The sequence below is a fragment of the Penicillium samsonianum genome, assembly GCF_028829775.1.
Source record: "Penicillium samsonianum strain IBT 33392 chromosome Unknown utg000004l_segment0_segment0, whole genome shotgun sequence".
NCBI lineage: Eukaryota > Fungi > Ascomycota > Eurotiomycetes > Eurotiales > Aspergillaceae > Penicillium > Penicillium samsonianum.
In genome coordinates this window covers 1,245,623-1,261,049 of record NW_026643262.1, presented here as the reverse complement: position 1 = coordinate 1,261,049, position 15,427 = coordinate 1,245,623, and the positions used below count along the sequence as shown (strand labels likewise).

Here is a 15,427-nt window from a genome sequence, read left to right as displayed (position 1 = left end):
CTCTCTTCTCCCCCTCTGACCCCATTTGACGGGGCCATGGAACTCAGTATGCAACCGACTGGTGCTTTTTTTTGGGGGTGTCGACAACGTTTTGGGCGTTTGTGATTTTGTGGCCTTTGGATAGACGCTGGCTACTTTTGATGCCTCCTCGATGGGCTTGGTGGCAATCCTTAGAGCTGGCATAGGAAATGCTTCTATTTTTTTTTTGTTTATGCCATTCAATTTCGATTGTCCCATGATGGGATTTCTGCATATAGAAAATATATCCCAATCATCTGTGATCCCAACCAGTTGTGCCTCGTTCTTTCCCTCATTCGCACTTGCATAATCACTACCATCCCGAGCTCCCCGGGGCCATCCCCTAGGCTGTTCATTCGATCTCTGATCTCTGATTCACGGTTTTTGGTACCTAACTCATTTGCTTAACCTAACCTCGACGGCCGGGGATTCGTACTTTTGAAATATACCTTCGGAGATGTTTCCGCGACGCCGACCAGGATCGCGATCCTCTGCCTGCGAACTCGGGCCCATCAGGGCTGAGCCAACGACCCCACAAACTACCCCGGAAGCTCATCAGAATGAACATGCCCTGGGCTTCACCGATATATACGGGTCATTGACACCCCGTCAAATCAGTATCATCAGTCTGTATCCCCCACCTTGTACACGGACCTACATTCTAACACAGGCTTGCAGCCATTGGATCGGCGATTGGAACGGGCTTGATGGTGGGTACTGGAAGAGCATTGTCCATGTAAGATTGGTTCCTCATAGCGGATTTCTTCTATGCTAAACAATGTTGACTCCAACACAGGAGCGGCGTAAGTTATTCCCTAGGAAGCTCATTGGCGAAGATACTGATCTGTTATAGCCGGCTGCTATAATAATCTCCTACACCATCGTGGGTCTCGCGGTTTATCTCGTCCTCTCTGCCTTGGGTGAGGTGGGTTCATGGTTACCAAAACCGTATACCGTTGCAGATCAAGCCGTTCGATTTTGTCATCCTGCACTTGGATTCAGCTTGGGCTGGATGTAAGTCCCCCTTTGCGACAATAACTACATCTACTCTGCTCTGTTTCCTGACCGTGCCCCCAGATTTTGGCTGAAATATGCTGTTGTCACACCGAACCAGCTCACAGCTGCAGCGCTGGTAGTCTCTTATTGGGTGAGTGCTGAGCGAGTCAATCCTGGTATCTGGATCACAGTTTTCCTTTCGGTCATTGTGATTCTCAACTTCATCAATCACCGCCTCCCGAGCAGAATTGAGTTCTATGTCTCTTCATTCAAGCTTGTCGTCATGCTTGGACTCATGATACTTTCCACCGTCATTGCTCTGGGAGGGGGTCCGGATCAAGACACAAAAGGGTTTCGATATTGGTCGTACCCCGGTGCTTTCGGTGCCCTCCACCATCACGATCACGCTTTACTAGAAAAGTTCTACTTAACTTGCTCGACGATGTCATCTGCCACGTTTGCGTTCATCGGAAGCGAGCGATCTGGCATAACGCACTTCCCGAACGTTCGAAAGGCTACCTCGAGGGCTATCCAGAATACCTTTTATCGAATCATGGTTTTCCACCTTCTAGCAATCACCCTTCTCGGGATGATTGTCCCCCAGGACTCGGCGACTGTGGCATTTTCTAGCGATGCCTCCCACGAGGCTGCCGCATCGGCATTTGTCGCTGCTCTGTATTTGGCAGGCATCTCTGTGCTACCGGACTTGTTGAATGCATGCATACTGTTGTTCGTCCTGTCAATCGCAGACTACGATCTCTATCTGGCAACCAAGGCAATGTGCGACCTCGCAGTGAAGCACCGTGCCCCTGCTTTCCTGTCACGCACTACCCGGAGAGGCGTCCCGATCTACGCTTTGGCTGTGTGCTCGTCAACTGCAACATTGGCATACCTTAATGTCCGCCAAGACTCCACTGTTGTCTTCGGATACTTCGTGGACATGGTCACAATGCTCGGGCTGCTCACATGGATTTCCATTCTCGTAACCCACATATCTTTTGTGCGAGCTAGAAAGGCTCAAGGCATTCCCGACAAAGCTTTAGCTTTTAGAGCTCGCTTCGGTCTGCCTGGGACGTGTTTGGCTCTGGTTCTTTGCTTGTTCATCTCTGTCGCCATTGTCTTTGACTCCTTCAGCTTTGACTCGGGCGTTCGGACATTCGACGTCAAATCCTTCATTGCCTCGTACATCAGCATTCCTGTCTACATCATCTTGATGGTTGGCTACAAGCTCGCTGTCCACAGTAAACGTGTTGACCCCAAGGAGGCTGATCTATGGACAGATAAGATTGAGCCGGACAGTGAGAGAGGGGAGGGCCACAGCTGAAGGGAAGTGGTTGTGATGGAAGTCATTATTCTATAGGTCATTCTGGTCCGTCCTTGGGGGTCAAGTTTCTTGACCATCTTTGTTGATCATGGGGGAAAAAGCAATTTCCATTCACTGCATTCTCCTGAATGTCTATTCCGTACCTACATTTAGGTACTAATTCCAGCCTCAACTTCCATTATTCATCCACTGTCTAGACGGACATGTCCTGGACAACCTACACCCCACAACTGTTAGCAGGTCCTGACTTGACTGGTCTGAAACCTCCAAGGCATCACCCACTAACCATGCAGCCCTGAATCCTCGATATGTAAAATTGCACAGTTGTCACAGTGACACGTCAAGTGGGGACGCTAATAGCAGCTACCCGAAGTTGGCGCAACCCGTGGACCTACTCCCGTATAGGAAGGAGTAGGTTGAACTTCCAAAGTTGACGAGTCAAGTAAGACATTCTGCTGATTTAAGGGACCTTATCCCCCTCAATTCCTCAATTTTATGATTCTTAGAAGACTGCTCTGCTCATAAGGAAACTCAATGCATCTGCGGTTTGTTTACCCCCACCATGCCTTCGCATGAGACTAACAGAGAACCCTCAGTCGCAGTCGAATCCTGTCATTTCATTTTTCTTCTAACACCCCAACACGAGATCAATTCTTTCTCTTGTTGAATGGGAGCTCCTGTGCTCCGCATTCCTCACACCATGAATCATCCAACTACTCCGCAACACCAAAAAGAGGATTTCCGCACTTTTATCACAAGAGTGAACGTCAAATTTGGTCTCGAGATTCCCCTCCCTGGAATTGAGTCCCCCTCGGCCAGAGAGAGAAATACCAGCCTCCCGAGTCAGATCTACAAGCATATCCGCCCGCTGTTCTTCAATAACAAGGTCGACAAGAAAAGCCTAATTGGCAATCTCGAGGAATGGGTCCGCGGGAACCTGCCGTTAGCCGGCCAGAGCCATGTCCAGAACCATGTCTATCAAACCAACGCAGATCGCCGGGCAAGCCAACGCCATCACAGCGAGGAACCCGCGCTCCCTCTCTCGCTCACCGGCCCTGAGAAGGATATGTGCATGAAGCAGCTGCTAGCGCTCATGGAAGACGAAGAATATTTTTTGGCAAATGGTCGCGTTGTAAACACCAAAAAAAGGTTAGCCGCTAATTCTTTTGGAGATGCCAAGGGCTTATCACCAAAGAAACAAAGGTTTGATGATGAAGATGAAGACGAAAACTTCCACACCGCACCGAATTCCCACGTGAAAGGATCTGTGCTAGCTCAGTCCCCTTTGGGAAAGAATGGGGATGGAGGTTTACAATTTCCCGAGATGGTGCAGGCTGCCTTTCGAGGGCCCCGGAGGAATTCTGGGACCGTGAACTTGCCAGTCAATAGTCATCGAGCAATTCAGTCTCTTGTACAGCCGTCGATGGGAATTGCGTCGCCAGCAAAAAGTCAAGTTCACCGGTCGCCCGGAAGGAACAATAGACCCATTCAGTCGCCTGGGAATAACAAAGAGGACTTCCCTTCCCCGGCGAAGTATTCGGCGACCTTTCCTCCGCCAGCAAAGGGACAACCAGCACAGGGCCAAGGGTATAACCAATCGCCCCCTCGGAAAGTGGTCACTAAATCATCATCCAAGCCTCAAGGCAATGTTCCCCCTCGGACGAGAAATTCGACGAGCACTTCGTCGCCAGCGAAATCTCCAGGGAATGCCCAATCACTCGCGAAGAACCAAGGATCTGTCCGATCGCCCTCCAAAACCCCGAAATCGGTCAAATCACCCTTCCAATCGCCGTTGAAACAAATGGATCTTCGATCGTTTGGCTTTGGCAACAGCTTCAGTAAAGAAACTTCTCCTGCTCAGGAAGATGTTGAGTTCAAAAAGCCTACTTTATTTGAAAAGCTTAGCGCGGCATCCAATGAATCGAAGCGCAACAATATGACACAGTCAGCCAATAATAGCTTTTCAACGACGATCACTCCGTCGGTCTTTATGTCTCGCGATCCTAGCATGGGGCAATCGTTTGATTCGGTCATGACAGAAATGACCGAGCCAATGGATACCCAGTCAACCTATGCAGACTCGGTGGTCGGGTACATGGCTAGCGACGAGATGCAAAGAAGCGTGGACGCTGCTGCTATCTCCATGATGGTAAATGCTGACCCCGCTGAAACGGAGTATTCCCTCAAACAGGAGTTTATTGGTGAGCTCCTGTCCTACGGTCCTTTTTCAAGGGAAGAATCCTTCTCGGCGTCAATTCCATTGAGATTCCGATATGAGCTGGAGCGCATTGCACGTGCGTGGGGAATTCCCTTCAAACAAATACTCGTTGGCGACCGTGTTACGTTCAACACTCAAGATGATTTCTGGTCATGGGTCAGCGGGCTTGGTCGACGTTATGGTCATCCGTTGCCAGGGAGATCGCCGCGCCGCGCCTGGGATGCTGCTATTGGTGATTTCAAATCCGATAAGCACTCAGAGGTGGTGGTACTTTCAGGAGACTTGGACTGGTGTGACGAGTCCGAGCCGGGTATTTTCAAATTAAGACTCAACCCCCTCAAGCCAGAGCGGACGTGTCGATTCCACCGAAGATTTGGATCGGATAGATTCCTGACTCTTACTGTTCCAGCCGCAGATCGGCCTCCAAGCCATCAGAAGCAACCTTCTTACCCATCTGTCCTTCGCGAGAGTATCGCTTCCTGGCTCACACGGAATGATCATCGTTGCCTCGGGAGGACGTGGCGGGCTTTCTATGTTGAAGAAGTAAAGACCAAGCGAAAAGCCAAGGGTGAGCCTCGGTTTCGGGTCGAGCTCTTCGCCATTGATGGCGATGACTTTGATCATGGGCACCAGTTACCACCACTGGTGGCCCCTCCTCGACAGCAAAGTGACAACTATACTCCGATGAGTGTGGATGCTTTGCTGGAATGGCATATGCCCAAAACTGCGAATGCGAATCAAAGCAATTGCAAGCTCTTCCAGCGTATCTCTCTGGGCTTGTCGAAGACATTTGCGACAGTTAAGTTAAAGCCAACGCAAGTGCTTCGTTTGAGAGACGATCCAACCCGAACTGTCATGAATGACGGATGTGCTTTGATATCGAGGACTCTTGCGAACCAAATTTGTGATCAACTGGGCATAACCACCGCCACCCCCAGTTGCTTCCAGGGCAGAATAGCAGGCGCTAAGGGCCTCTGGATGGTTGATTGCCACCAATCTAGTATCGCTGCCATAAGCGACGATGGCATCTGGATTCAGATCTCGGACTCGCAGTTGAAAATACACCCTCATCCACAGGAATGGGTTGACTCGGTTGATGATGAGAAGTTGACCTTCGAAGTAGTCAACTGGGCTAAGCCATTGCACCCTGTTGATCTTAATATCCAGCTTCTTGCAATTCTGGAATTTGGAGGGAACGTGAAGGAGTATATTGCCAAGCTCACGCGTGACGGTGTGCAGAGTCTTTACGATGACTTCCTTGAAGTTCTTCGATCAAACAGTCCCGTGGTTTGTCGAGCACTGCTTCAGAAGCTCAGACCCACGGGCGAGGATGGAACTGGCAAAGCACGACGATTAGAGCAGTGGGTGACTAGTGATGCTGAGTCCATCATTCGTTTCTCGGAAGCTGGCTTTGCGCCACGCGACTTTTTCCTCTCCGGATGAAGATCCGCCAGTATTTGACATGGCTTCTTGAGCGACATGTCGAAGAGCTCAAAATCCAGGTCCCTCTCTCAACCTATGCTTACTGCATTGCGGACCCGTATGGAGTTCTCGGACCGGACGAAGTTCACTTTGGCTTCTCTAACAACTGGCGGGATCCACAGGGCCAGTTTGAAGACAACCTCCTGGATGGGATTGATGTTCTCGTGGGCCGACTGCCAGCCCATTTACCGTCCGATATCCAACGGCGCAGAGCTGTATGGAAGACTGAACTGCGTCATTTTAAAGATGTGATTGTGTTTCCCACCACAGGAAATTTTCCTCTAGCCGGTATGCTATCCGGGGGAGATTACGATGGTGACACGCCGTGGATCTGCTGGGATCCAATGATTGTAGAGATATTCCACAATTCCCCAATGCCCTCACATGAATATCCTGCAGAGCATTACGGGCTCACGAAACACTCCGTCCCAATGGCTTCGCTGGAATCGACGGAAGACTTTTTGGAAAGTGTGTTCGATTTCAACCTCAACCTTTCAAACCTGGGTCGATGTACTGTCGAGCATGAGAAACTAGCATACGATGAGTCAGTCGACTCTTCGAAAGCGAAAGAGCTGGCCTGTCTCTTAGGTCATCTCGTGGATGGCCGGAAAGGTGGAGTTCATCTTTCAGAGCAAGCCTGGAAAGAATACCGCAAAACCATCAGCCCTAAGCAACGTGCGCTTCCTGCGTATCGGAACCCAGAGCGCAAGTCCAAATCGTCGAACATTGTCGACTACCTCAAGTTTAACGTCGCACAGTCGGAGCTTCGCAGAATTCTCTCGGGTCTCAATGAGGCGTTCCCCGAGAACGATATCCAAAATCAGCTCGACGATGACCTCATTCGTCCATGGAATGAAGCCGATGAAGCATCGAAGAGCAAGTGTGAGCACAGTCAAGAATTAAAAGACGCCCTCGGTGAAGTTCGACGCTCGATAGACGAGCTATACAAGCAGTGGAACCAAGGACACTCTGCTTCTACCGGCGACGAATTCTCTGCCATATCACGTCAGGCTGTTGAGAGTGTGGGTGCACTCCTTCCTCCCCAGGCGGGCAGACATCCGCTCATCCACACGTGGCAAAACAGCCGCAATGAATGGCGACAGTTGGTAGCTTCGTATGCCTACCGTCGATGTCCAAATTCACGGTTTATCCTTCACGCTTTTGGCGAGACATTGTGCGAAATCAAGGCCTCCGTCTCGCCATCCCGCCTTATCACTAATGAGGTGATCGCCTGCTACCGAGTGAATCAGAAAATGGTGGCACATCTCACGGCCAATGAATTGCCTGGGGATGAGGCCGACAATGCAGACGAGTATGAAGACGGAGAAGCCATTGAAGCTATGCTATCCTTTTAGAAGGGACCGATCGGTCATTACGATGATGGACTGGAGGACAAATTGTCCATCGAATGAGATACGAATGGCGCCAACAACGACCCTGCATTTGATTTGGCCATGATTTAAGCGATATTTTTGATGCTTCCTTGCCTGTGACTGTTGAACACAGCATGATATAGATACCTTGTCATTTTGCACATGTTGGAGTTGATATTATATGTTGTACTCCGTAGATAGCTCCCCATCACATGTTGTCACTAAACATCCATGGATAAAGTACTCGGTACCATTAGACTTTTGCCTAAAAGAAACTCCAACACTAAGCAAAGAAAGTTCATCCTAGTCCCCAAATGTCAATCGCTAGAATGCCCCCCACATCACATGCCGAGCTCAAAGCCGAAACAGACGGTATATGGCCCAACAAATATAAGATTGGGCTTACACGTTGAAAGAGAGATTATAATTGGGGGAATATTAAAATACATCAATGTCCTTGGCAAAGACATAGCAGGCTAAGTACATTTCGTACCGGTAACAGGCCAAAGATCAGTCGCCTTTCATGTACATAAGGCATGTGAAGGACGGAGCAAGGTCTTCCGGGACAATGTCAATCTACATAGTACATTATATGCAGAGGTGCAACCGGCATTGCGACCCAAACACAATGCATAACTATAATTGCACCGTCCGGTTCGTGGATAAAAGGTGTCAGGGATCAACCGCAATCGCAATCGCTCTCGTATTCGACGTCGAGCACATCCTAGCGCATGTTGGGGTACATGCACACAAAGACTAGCGAGTTACAGAGTACATTGGCAACGATAAAAATGGAAACTTAGGGAAATGATGAACATAGGAGGGGTTCATGGTGCTTTTTTCCGGGATCACGGAGTCTTTTCCGTAGGTCCGTAGGACAGATGTGTTTATCCCGTATACTGTAATACTTACTATGTATGTGGTTATGAGTTGCGATGGGTGTACATCGACTTGGGCGGAATAGGAATCCTCTATTGAAACACCCTACAGGCAAGCGCGTAAGAGTGCGACTACATTGTTGTAAGACACAATTGTCGGTGACTTCAGATTTTTCATATCAAATCAAAGATAAATAATCATTTTCGGTAAGATCAAAGGTCCAAGAGGGGTGAATAGATGCGATTTTGTTGGGGCGAGGAAAAACCGTATATTTGACATGTGATAAGAAAAGGTACATGAGCGACCATAGTGGAATGTATGGCCGAGCAGGTACCGTGAGAATGTGATTACCTCACTCCCGTCATCCTTCCAGATTGGGCCTAGTGGCCAAGTGACACTTTTTCACGTGAAAGACAATTACCATGCGAAACTCCGACATCTTTGGGGTTCATGACTCTCTCTCTCAATGGATGATCTCTGACCCGCCATGGAACCCCCAAAAACCGCTAGGCCAAAACAACCTGCCCGAATTATTAACGCCACATCTCTGACCTCGACCAATTCGCTCCCCTCCGCGCTTACAAGTAACCTCGCCCCATCACTTACGGCTCCGCCTTATCATAATGCTCATCCATCTGTGATGGATGTCGATAACGCAGAAGACCGATCACGTCGAGCTGCCAGTGTATTATCGATGGATGATCTCGAAGCCGCGCAGGCTCTTGAGGGGCTCCGCTCCGGTATGTGGCTCTGATATCCCGAACCAGCCCACTAAAAGTGTCGCAACTGCGGATTTCGCTAGATTCGGATGGCTGTGCGACGGACATTTAACTAATCTCAACAATAGATTTTGGGCAATCGCCTCGAACAGCGCGACAATCCCTTCCCATCACTTCACCGGACCCACCACCGCCAGAGCCACTATTGTCTCTGCTAACTTCTTCCCATCCACTTATATCCTCTGCCATCAACGGCTCAGTTTCTGCTTACGCCACGTCGAAATCATACTCACCGCGATTCAAGTCTGGTGCTGAGTTCATCGAGCGCAATATTGGATCACCTGTCGCGAACACCGTCGGTACGGTAGGCCGCAAGACTGGTGTTGAGAGCGGTCTCCGCTGGGCGCTGCAGCGACGAGACTCTACAAGCGAAGACTCAAAACACATTAATAAGCGACGACGAAAGATGGATGAGAATGTGTCACCGAGGACCATAAATGCGGAGAAGGGACCGGACGGTTCAGCTCACCCACGGCGCACACGGAGCTCGTCCGATCTCTCCATGGCCGAGTCGCTCCCCCCGTACGACGAAATCAGGTCTCCTCATTATGAAGAGAAACCGGGAAGACGTACTGAGCCGACATGGCAAAGCCGACTAGTTATTTCGACTTCTGGACTCGGGGTCGCCATGAGCGATGAATCGCTGCGTAGTCTGCAATATTGTCTCACTTGGCTTCGATGGGCAAACGGTCGACTAGGCAAGTCCATTGTAGCACTACATGGTGCCGTCAACGACTGGGAGAACCACAAATTACAATCACAGTCGGATATCGAGGCGGGAGGCAGTGGCCAAGAAAATGCCTCGTTGCTTATCCAGCGCATCCAAGCTGTCAAGGCCGATGTGCTATCGACCTTGAAACAGGTAGTGGATGTGGTTTCCAAGTATGCAGGAGGCGCCCTGCCAGAGAATGCCCGCCATCTAGTGCGTCGACACCTGACATCTCTGCCACACCGCTTCCAGGTTGCATCCACTTCGCAGCCACCACCAGACTCACCGGCTGCCTCATCCGATGCCACAATCAGTGCTCATCGCATTCTGGTGCTGGCCCAAGAGGGTCTAGACATGATGGCGCAAGTCAGCGGTGTTGTCAATGACACATTGGTCAGTGCTGAGCACTGGTGCGAGCGGCTTGGTCGGAAACGACCCGAGAACGGAGCTTCATCCGACATGCCAGAGAAGCAGGGCGAATCTGCTTCCGACGCTCAACCGTATGGCATGGATATCAAGCAGTCTCTCCCAGAGAATGCGATTCAGGACGACGTCTCAATGTCCGGGATGGAGAAGGTATGATGTCGTCCCAAGACCTTCCTCTCGTCTTTCTTTACATATTTTCTATTTCTGTCACTTCTTGCCTCTTATCTCGGCAATTCTCTTATGTCTTTCTCCTCCGAGGTCTTGTTTTCTTTTTTTTTTCCTTCTCATGATTGATATCCTCTTTGCTATCTTCATTCCATCTGGAGTGATATGAAAACCGCTGGAAATTATGGTGTTTCTTTGTTTAAGCGTGCGATTATTGTTTCATTTTGGATGGGCTCGGTCATCCTCCCTATTATAGTTATGGATGTTATGGTTTTCGGTATAGATATACGCAAGAGGCTGCGCGCTCAAGCTGAATGAATGCAGGTTATTCATCGATTTACACTTGAAATTTTCACAGATCGTGTAAGCGATCTAAGTCCCCGGGGCCTGCTAATCACATGTTTTCCGGTTGTACCAGCCCCTGACTGTCAATATGCTCGAGACCGTCAATCACACGGGCCACGGCTATGTTTTTCGTTCTAGACCCCGTTGATATGCCGTGTCATATATCATACCATGTGCAGCTTATCCACAATGGCCTCTTCGAGCGAGAGACTGGGCCACCCCCATACAAATGGCTTCAAGACCACAAATACCAAAATATCATGACACCGGCTAATAGTCAGGCAACGTTTCACTATTGACATAAAATGTGTCATAGGTGCTGCTGAAACCATTGAACTGAGTCGCAGTGGTACTTGTATATGCTAGAACTCCGTCAGTTCTGTTGAAATTCCAAGTATAAAATGGCAATACTCACCTCCCATGTTTTTATATTTGAGCCAATCTCCAACCTTAACTTCAGAATCAAGCGTCACCTCGCGCACAACACAATCGGTGCTGTCACATGTAGGCCCCCAAATCGAGTACCGGTGATGATCTGTTACTTGCAAAGCATCCTCTGGTTTTGGCTTATGCAAGAAACCCCTGGCCTTCTTACTCTTGACCAAATAAGGAACCATGGTCTCTTTCTCCATAATCACATTCATGAAATTTCCGTATATGCCATCGTTTTGATAAAGCATGTCTGGAACACCAGATCGAGCAGCACTCCCAAGCTGACGGCGACGTGAAATCACTCGACATACAAGAGTATACACACTACGAGCAAAAAACCGACCTGGTTCTGCAATCGTTGTGGTACCAATTGGGAACTCCGACCGAATCGCGTCTCGAATAATAGGGGCCATAGACTCAAAGCAATCATCTTGAAAGCCGCCACCGATATCGAGTATTTTGGGGTGGAAACCTAGACGTTCAGCTTGTGAAAACGCCAGACGTGCATCTTTGATGCCCTTGCAAAATGATGCTGGGTTGGTAGCACCGGTCCCTAATAGTTCCGAATGGTCAGTAAATCTGACCAGGTTAAAAAAAAATCCGAAGTACCCAAGTACTTACCAACATGAAAGCTAACACCAATCACATTCAGTCCAAGCTCCCAAGCTCTTGAAAGTAGCTCCTCGGTCGTATCCAACTGCGCACCAAATTTTTCACCGAGACAAATGAAAGCACCCTCGTCATTTGCATAGATCCGAAGTAACAATTGAGCTTCCGGCATGTGTGCCTTGATGGTATCCAATTCGTCGATATTGTCAAATGTTGTTCGCAAGACGCCAATCTCGCGCGCAAAAGCTACGGCGGCGGGCGCCTTGCATGGATTGGCGAACAAAATCCGGGTTGGGTCCACGCCGAGGCTGAGAACTGCGCGCATCTCTTCAATGGAAGCGCAATCAAACCCTGTCCCTAGTTCTGCAAGAACTTTGAGAAAGGTTGGGTCACAATTGCATTTAACCGCTGCGAGAAAAATGTTAGTTTTCTATTCCAAGAACAGGAACATAATAGAGGATGAGTGTTATACCATAATACGGTCGTATTCCGGGCATATGCTGGGTCCAACGACGATGCTGTCGAAGTATCTGGCCCAAATCTGCGATGAAGAATGATTCATCGCCGCCAACGAGAGACCGTTTGACTACACGGGCAATGTGACTCTCAATTGCGAGGTCAACTAGCTCATCTGGTGGGAGATTTCGATATCCGCTAGCATGTATGACTTTGCCAGTGGCTACAGGTTCACTGGGAGCAGGGAGGAGAGCCATGATTGTGGAGAGTAGTCGATCGAGAAGAACTAGGGAAAATGGAGAGTTCTGTAACTGAAACAGCATTACAGAACATATGTCGGACTATAATACAAAGTCCTGGAGTATATGGAAGTCCTTTTCAAAAAGAGGTGCTGTGCTCTTCAGGAACTCCGTGCGAATAGATCGTTTGAAGAGGCTTGAACTAAAAGGTGAAGAAAGGCCATTAAAAGGTAATTTTGTACGCAATTGAAACTCTGCATTACGTTGGATCTCACGGAAAGGAATAAGCAATAAGTCGCACGGGATAAAGGCCACACTTCCCCAATTAACCTGTGAGAGAGCCAATTATATCTTCATTGAAACGAGGTGATGTGTGTTTTCTGGGGCTTTACATATTATGTGTATGTGGATGAAGATCACCAATTAGTAACTAGATCGATCGAGGCACTTCTGCATGATTCGATGTTGGGTATGGAGTACTCCATATGGCGAATGTGATCAGCTCAATGGTTAGTTCTTATGTGGATTTGTAGTGGAGACGCGATGAGGGAGGACGTGGAGCTGACCGCACGGAGTAGAGCAACATCATCACACAAGTACATCAAGGTCATATCTACATTAAATATCCGAGTAGTGCGACCAAGATGTTGGTAATAGCATGTTTAGAATACACAGCTGAAATGCTGAGGTGCCTGATATTCCCCGTGAATGTTGAAATGAACTAAATTGTCTCTGAAATGAAAAATCTACCTAACAACGCATTGATACTTTTTATGTCATAGAAACCCAATTCAAGTTTCAACATGCAGGAACCACTCAACTTCCAAGTGTGATGCGTCGATCTAATGGGGCGCAGCTGAAGCCCTAAAAAATGAAATTTCCACAAAGCCCATTCTTTTGGAGGTGAATTGTTTTCGGTGCCCCAGATCATCCCGCTAGGGCCTCGATCTTAGTGCTTTAACTGTATTTATCGGCTTTGTCGGGCAATTATACTGTTACACATCGGATGCACCACACAACACATGTCGAACTTGGGAGGCCTCGAGCTCTCTAGGACTTACTAGTATATTTGCTTCTTTCATGGAAATTAGGATATCCCTAGCTGTGACCTCTAGGGGTGTTTCTTATAACATTTAACATTGGAATCCCCACTGGGAGCTTCCTCAACCCACCGAAGGTTTTGGTTTCACGGTCTAGTTGAAGTCAGAATGACCGGGAAATAGAATACCCGCGAGTTCAAATAAATCTTCAATAGCATGTATGCTGTGCAATGTCTGAGTAAGAATTGGTCTATTCCCAGACCTAAATGTGTATGCAGGTTGACAAAGCTTTGACCGATCTTATTTTTAAATTGACTGGAAACCCAAGTGTTCTCCTCCACAATGCCACGTCCTTGGATTCATTGGTTCTCACTTCATTGCAGGAACCTGCTGAGTGACGCAGTGAAGCACCCCACCAGTAAGGGGAATGGCGTTGGCGTACACCTGCCGAATCACCCGCTCAGGGAGCAATGCCTGAAACATTTCCAAAGCCTTTTGATCCCTTTCTCCGTCACCGAATTTGGGGATTATCAGGCCTCCATTGACAAAATAGAAATTCACGTAGCTTGCCGCTAGTTCATCGTGTTCTGATTTCACCAAGCCGCGTGGGTCTGGTTCTTCGATGGTGTGGATCTGCAAGCGCCGACCCTTAGCGTCTGTCTCACGGTCCAGAATCTCCCGGATCTCTGTGGACAGCTCCTTCCACAGGTCAATCGCAATGGCATGTGGTTTTGAGTAAGCGATGGCACCAGGGCGTACGAATCTTGCCTCAGCGTCCATATGCACGTCGGTAATGTCAACATTGCGCCGCCCAGGGAACCATATCACTTTTTCAATCCCGAGCAGCCGCTTCAACTCTGTCTCGATCTCGGCCTTGGACATCCCTGGGTTGCGCACATCACATACGATGCTACTCTCCGTGATAAGCAGGGTTCCTTCACCATCAGTAACGAGACCGCCTCCCTCGGCGCGAATCGGAGTCTCGATCTGCGTAACGGGGCTGGGCTCGCGGTCGTGCTCGATTACCCACCGTGCAAAATCTGCGTTTTCCTGTAGTGCATTTTCGTTCATCACGGGCCATCGCTGACCCCAGCAGATTCTGTCGTCTTCGGGTTTCTTCCCACCCCATTCATTGAACCGGAAGTTGATTGCGAAGCGTCCATTTGGGCATGCTCCTGTCTTGTCGCGCACGTAGACTGGGCCTGTGTCGCGTACCCAGCAGTGGTTGATTGGACAGGGGATAATAGATATCTTTGATGCGTCTTCCACCAAAGTCTTGACTAGGGACTCGGCCAATTGGATTTCTTCGGGCCTCACGTACAGCCGAACTGGTTCGAACTCGGTGATTGCCGCCGCTAGTTGAGCTAATTCGTTGCACATAGCATCATACTGATCCGGGGGTAGGGAACATGGAGATGGTAACCCCATGATTGTTGCTTCATGGGGCTCTGACTCTGCTGGGAAGATGTAGCTGCCTTGTTGAACTTTGATTTCATCACTGCTAATACCCGAGGGTTGAAGCCAGTTACGTGTGGTAGCATAGAGGTACGACAGCAATTTGCCGAATCGCTCGAAAAGCTTCATCTTGATAGTCACCCGTGAATTCTCGCCCTTCCCATGTCAAGCTGGAGTTTCTGTCCTTCTTAAAGATGCAATTCGGTTGCCTTAGTCCTCATTATTCTCGTACATTATCTACTTGGTGTAACTATGACCGCTTCAACGTTACTCACGATTGCCAAGTTGTGTTCTTGGTACGGAGTGGTATTTCCCCATTAAATCACCAAGACAGCATGGTTTTCGGATTCATGTAGAAAAGAACTAGGCGTGAGAGATATTTCAAGAAGAATACATACAGCGGAAGACTTCTATGCCAATACTAGATACTCAAATAGTCCGATGGCTAAACTTTACGTTCAATGATGCGAAAGAATAGTATA

The 15,427-nt window shown here is 48.8% G+C and overlaps 5 protein-coding genes across 5 annotated transcripts; 3 read left to right on the top strand and 2 right to left on the bottom strand.

The window, feature by feature from the left end:
• Positions 1 to 475: 475 nt before the first annotated feature.
• On the top strand, positions 476 to 2,338 carry N7471_007395 (putative amino acid permease; the record flags this gene model as incomplete). Its single annotated transcript, XM_057280114.1, has 5 exons — positions 476 to 644; positions 697 to 754; positions 815 to 821; positions 872 to 1,032; positions 1,096 to 2,338. 5 exons carry the CDS (start codon positions 476 to 478, stop codon positions 2,336 to 2,338), a joined length of 1,638 nt encoding a protein of 545 aa, XP_057134374.1.
• A 700-nt stretch (positions 2,339 to 3,038) lies between these two features.
• Positions 3,039 to 7,393, top strand: N7471_007394 (RNA-dependent RNA polymerase eukaryotic-type; the record flags this gene model as incomplete). The annotated part of the gene is made up of 2 exons (XM_057280113.1): positions 3,039 to 5,917; positions 5,962 to 7,393. 2 exons carry the CDS (start codon positions 3,039 to 3,041, stop codon positions 7,391 to 7,393), a joined length of 4,311 nt encoding a protein of 1,436 aa, XP_057134373.1.
• A 1,384-nt stretch (positions 7,394 to 8,777) lies between these two features.
• On the top strand, positions 8,778 to 10,360 carry N7471_007393 (putative clock controled protein (Ccg-8); the record flags this gene model as incomplete). The annotated part of the gene is made up of 2 exons (XM_057280112.1): positions 8,778 to 9,030; positions 9,138 to 10,360. The coding sequence occupies 2 exons, from the start codon at positions 8,778 to 8,780 to the stop codon at positions 10,358 to 10,360; spliced, it is 1,476 nt and encodes a 491-aa protein (XP_057134372.1).
• A 107-nt stretch (positions 10,361 to 10,467) lies between these two features.
• Positions 10,468 to 12,794, bottom strand: N7471_007392 (type III PLP-dependent enzyme). The gene is made up of 4 exons (XM_057280111.1): positions 12,228 to 12,794; positions 11,768 to 12,163; positions 11,130 to 11,699; positions 10,468 to 11,076 (listed from the first exon to the last, which is right to left on the bottom strand). The coding sequence occupies exons 1-4, from the start codon at positions 12,532 to 12,534 to the stop codon at positions 10,985 to 10,987; spliced, it is 1,365 nt and encodes a 454-aa protein (XP_057134371.1). The 5' UTR covers positions 12,535 to 12,794; the 3' UTR covers positions 10,468 to 10,984.
• A 1,065-nt stretch (positions 12,795 to 13,859) lies between these two features.
• On the bottom strand, positions 13,860 to 15,074 carry N7471_007391 (agmatine deiminase family protein; the record flags this gene model as incomplete). Its single annotated transcript, XM_057280110.1, has 1 exon — positions 13,860 to 15,074. One exon carries the CDS (start codon positions 15,072 to 15,074, stop codon positions 13,860 to 13,862), a length of 1,215 nt encoding a protein of 404 aa, XP_057134370.1.
• Between the last annotated feature and the right edge of the window lie 353 nt (positions 15,075 to 15,427).

Coding starts and splice junctions, on each gene's coding strand:
- N7471_007392 (XM_057280111.1), bottom strand. CDS start 12,534: ATGCTGTTTCAGTTACAGAACTCTCCATTTTCCCTAGTTCTTCTCGAT. Junction 12,164..12,227: donor CGGAATACGACCGTATTATG/GTATAACACTCA, acceptor TTTTTCTCGCAG/CGGTTAAATGCAATTGTGAC. Junction 11,077..11,129: donor CAAATATAAAAACATGGGAG/GTGAGTATTGCC, acceptor ACGGAGTTCTAG/CATATACAAGTACCACTGCG.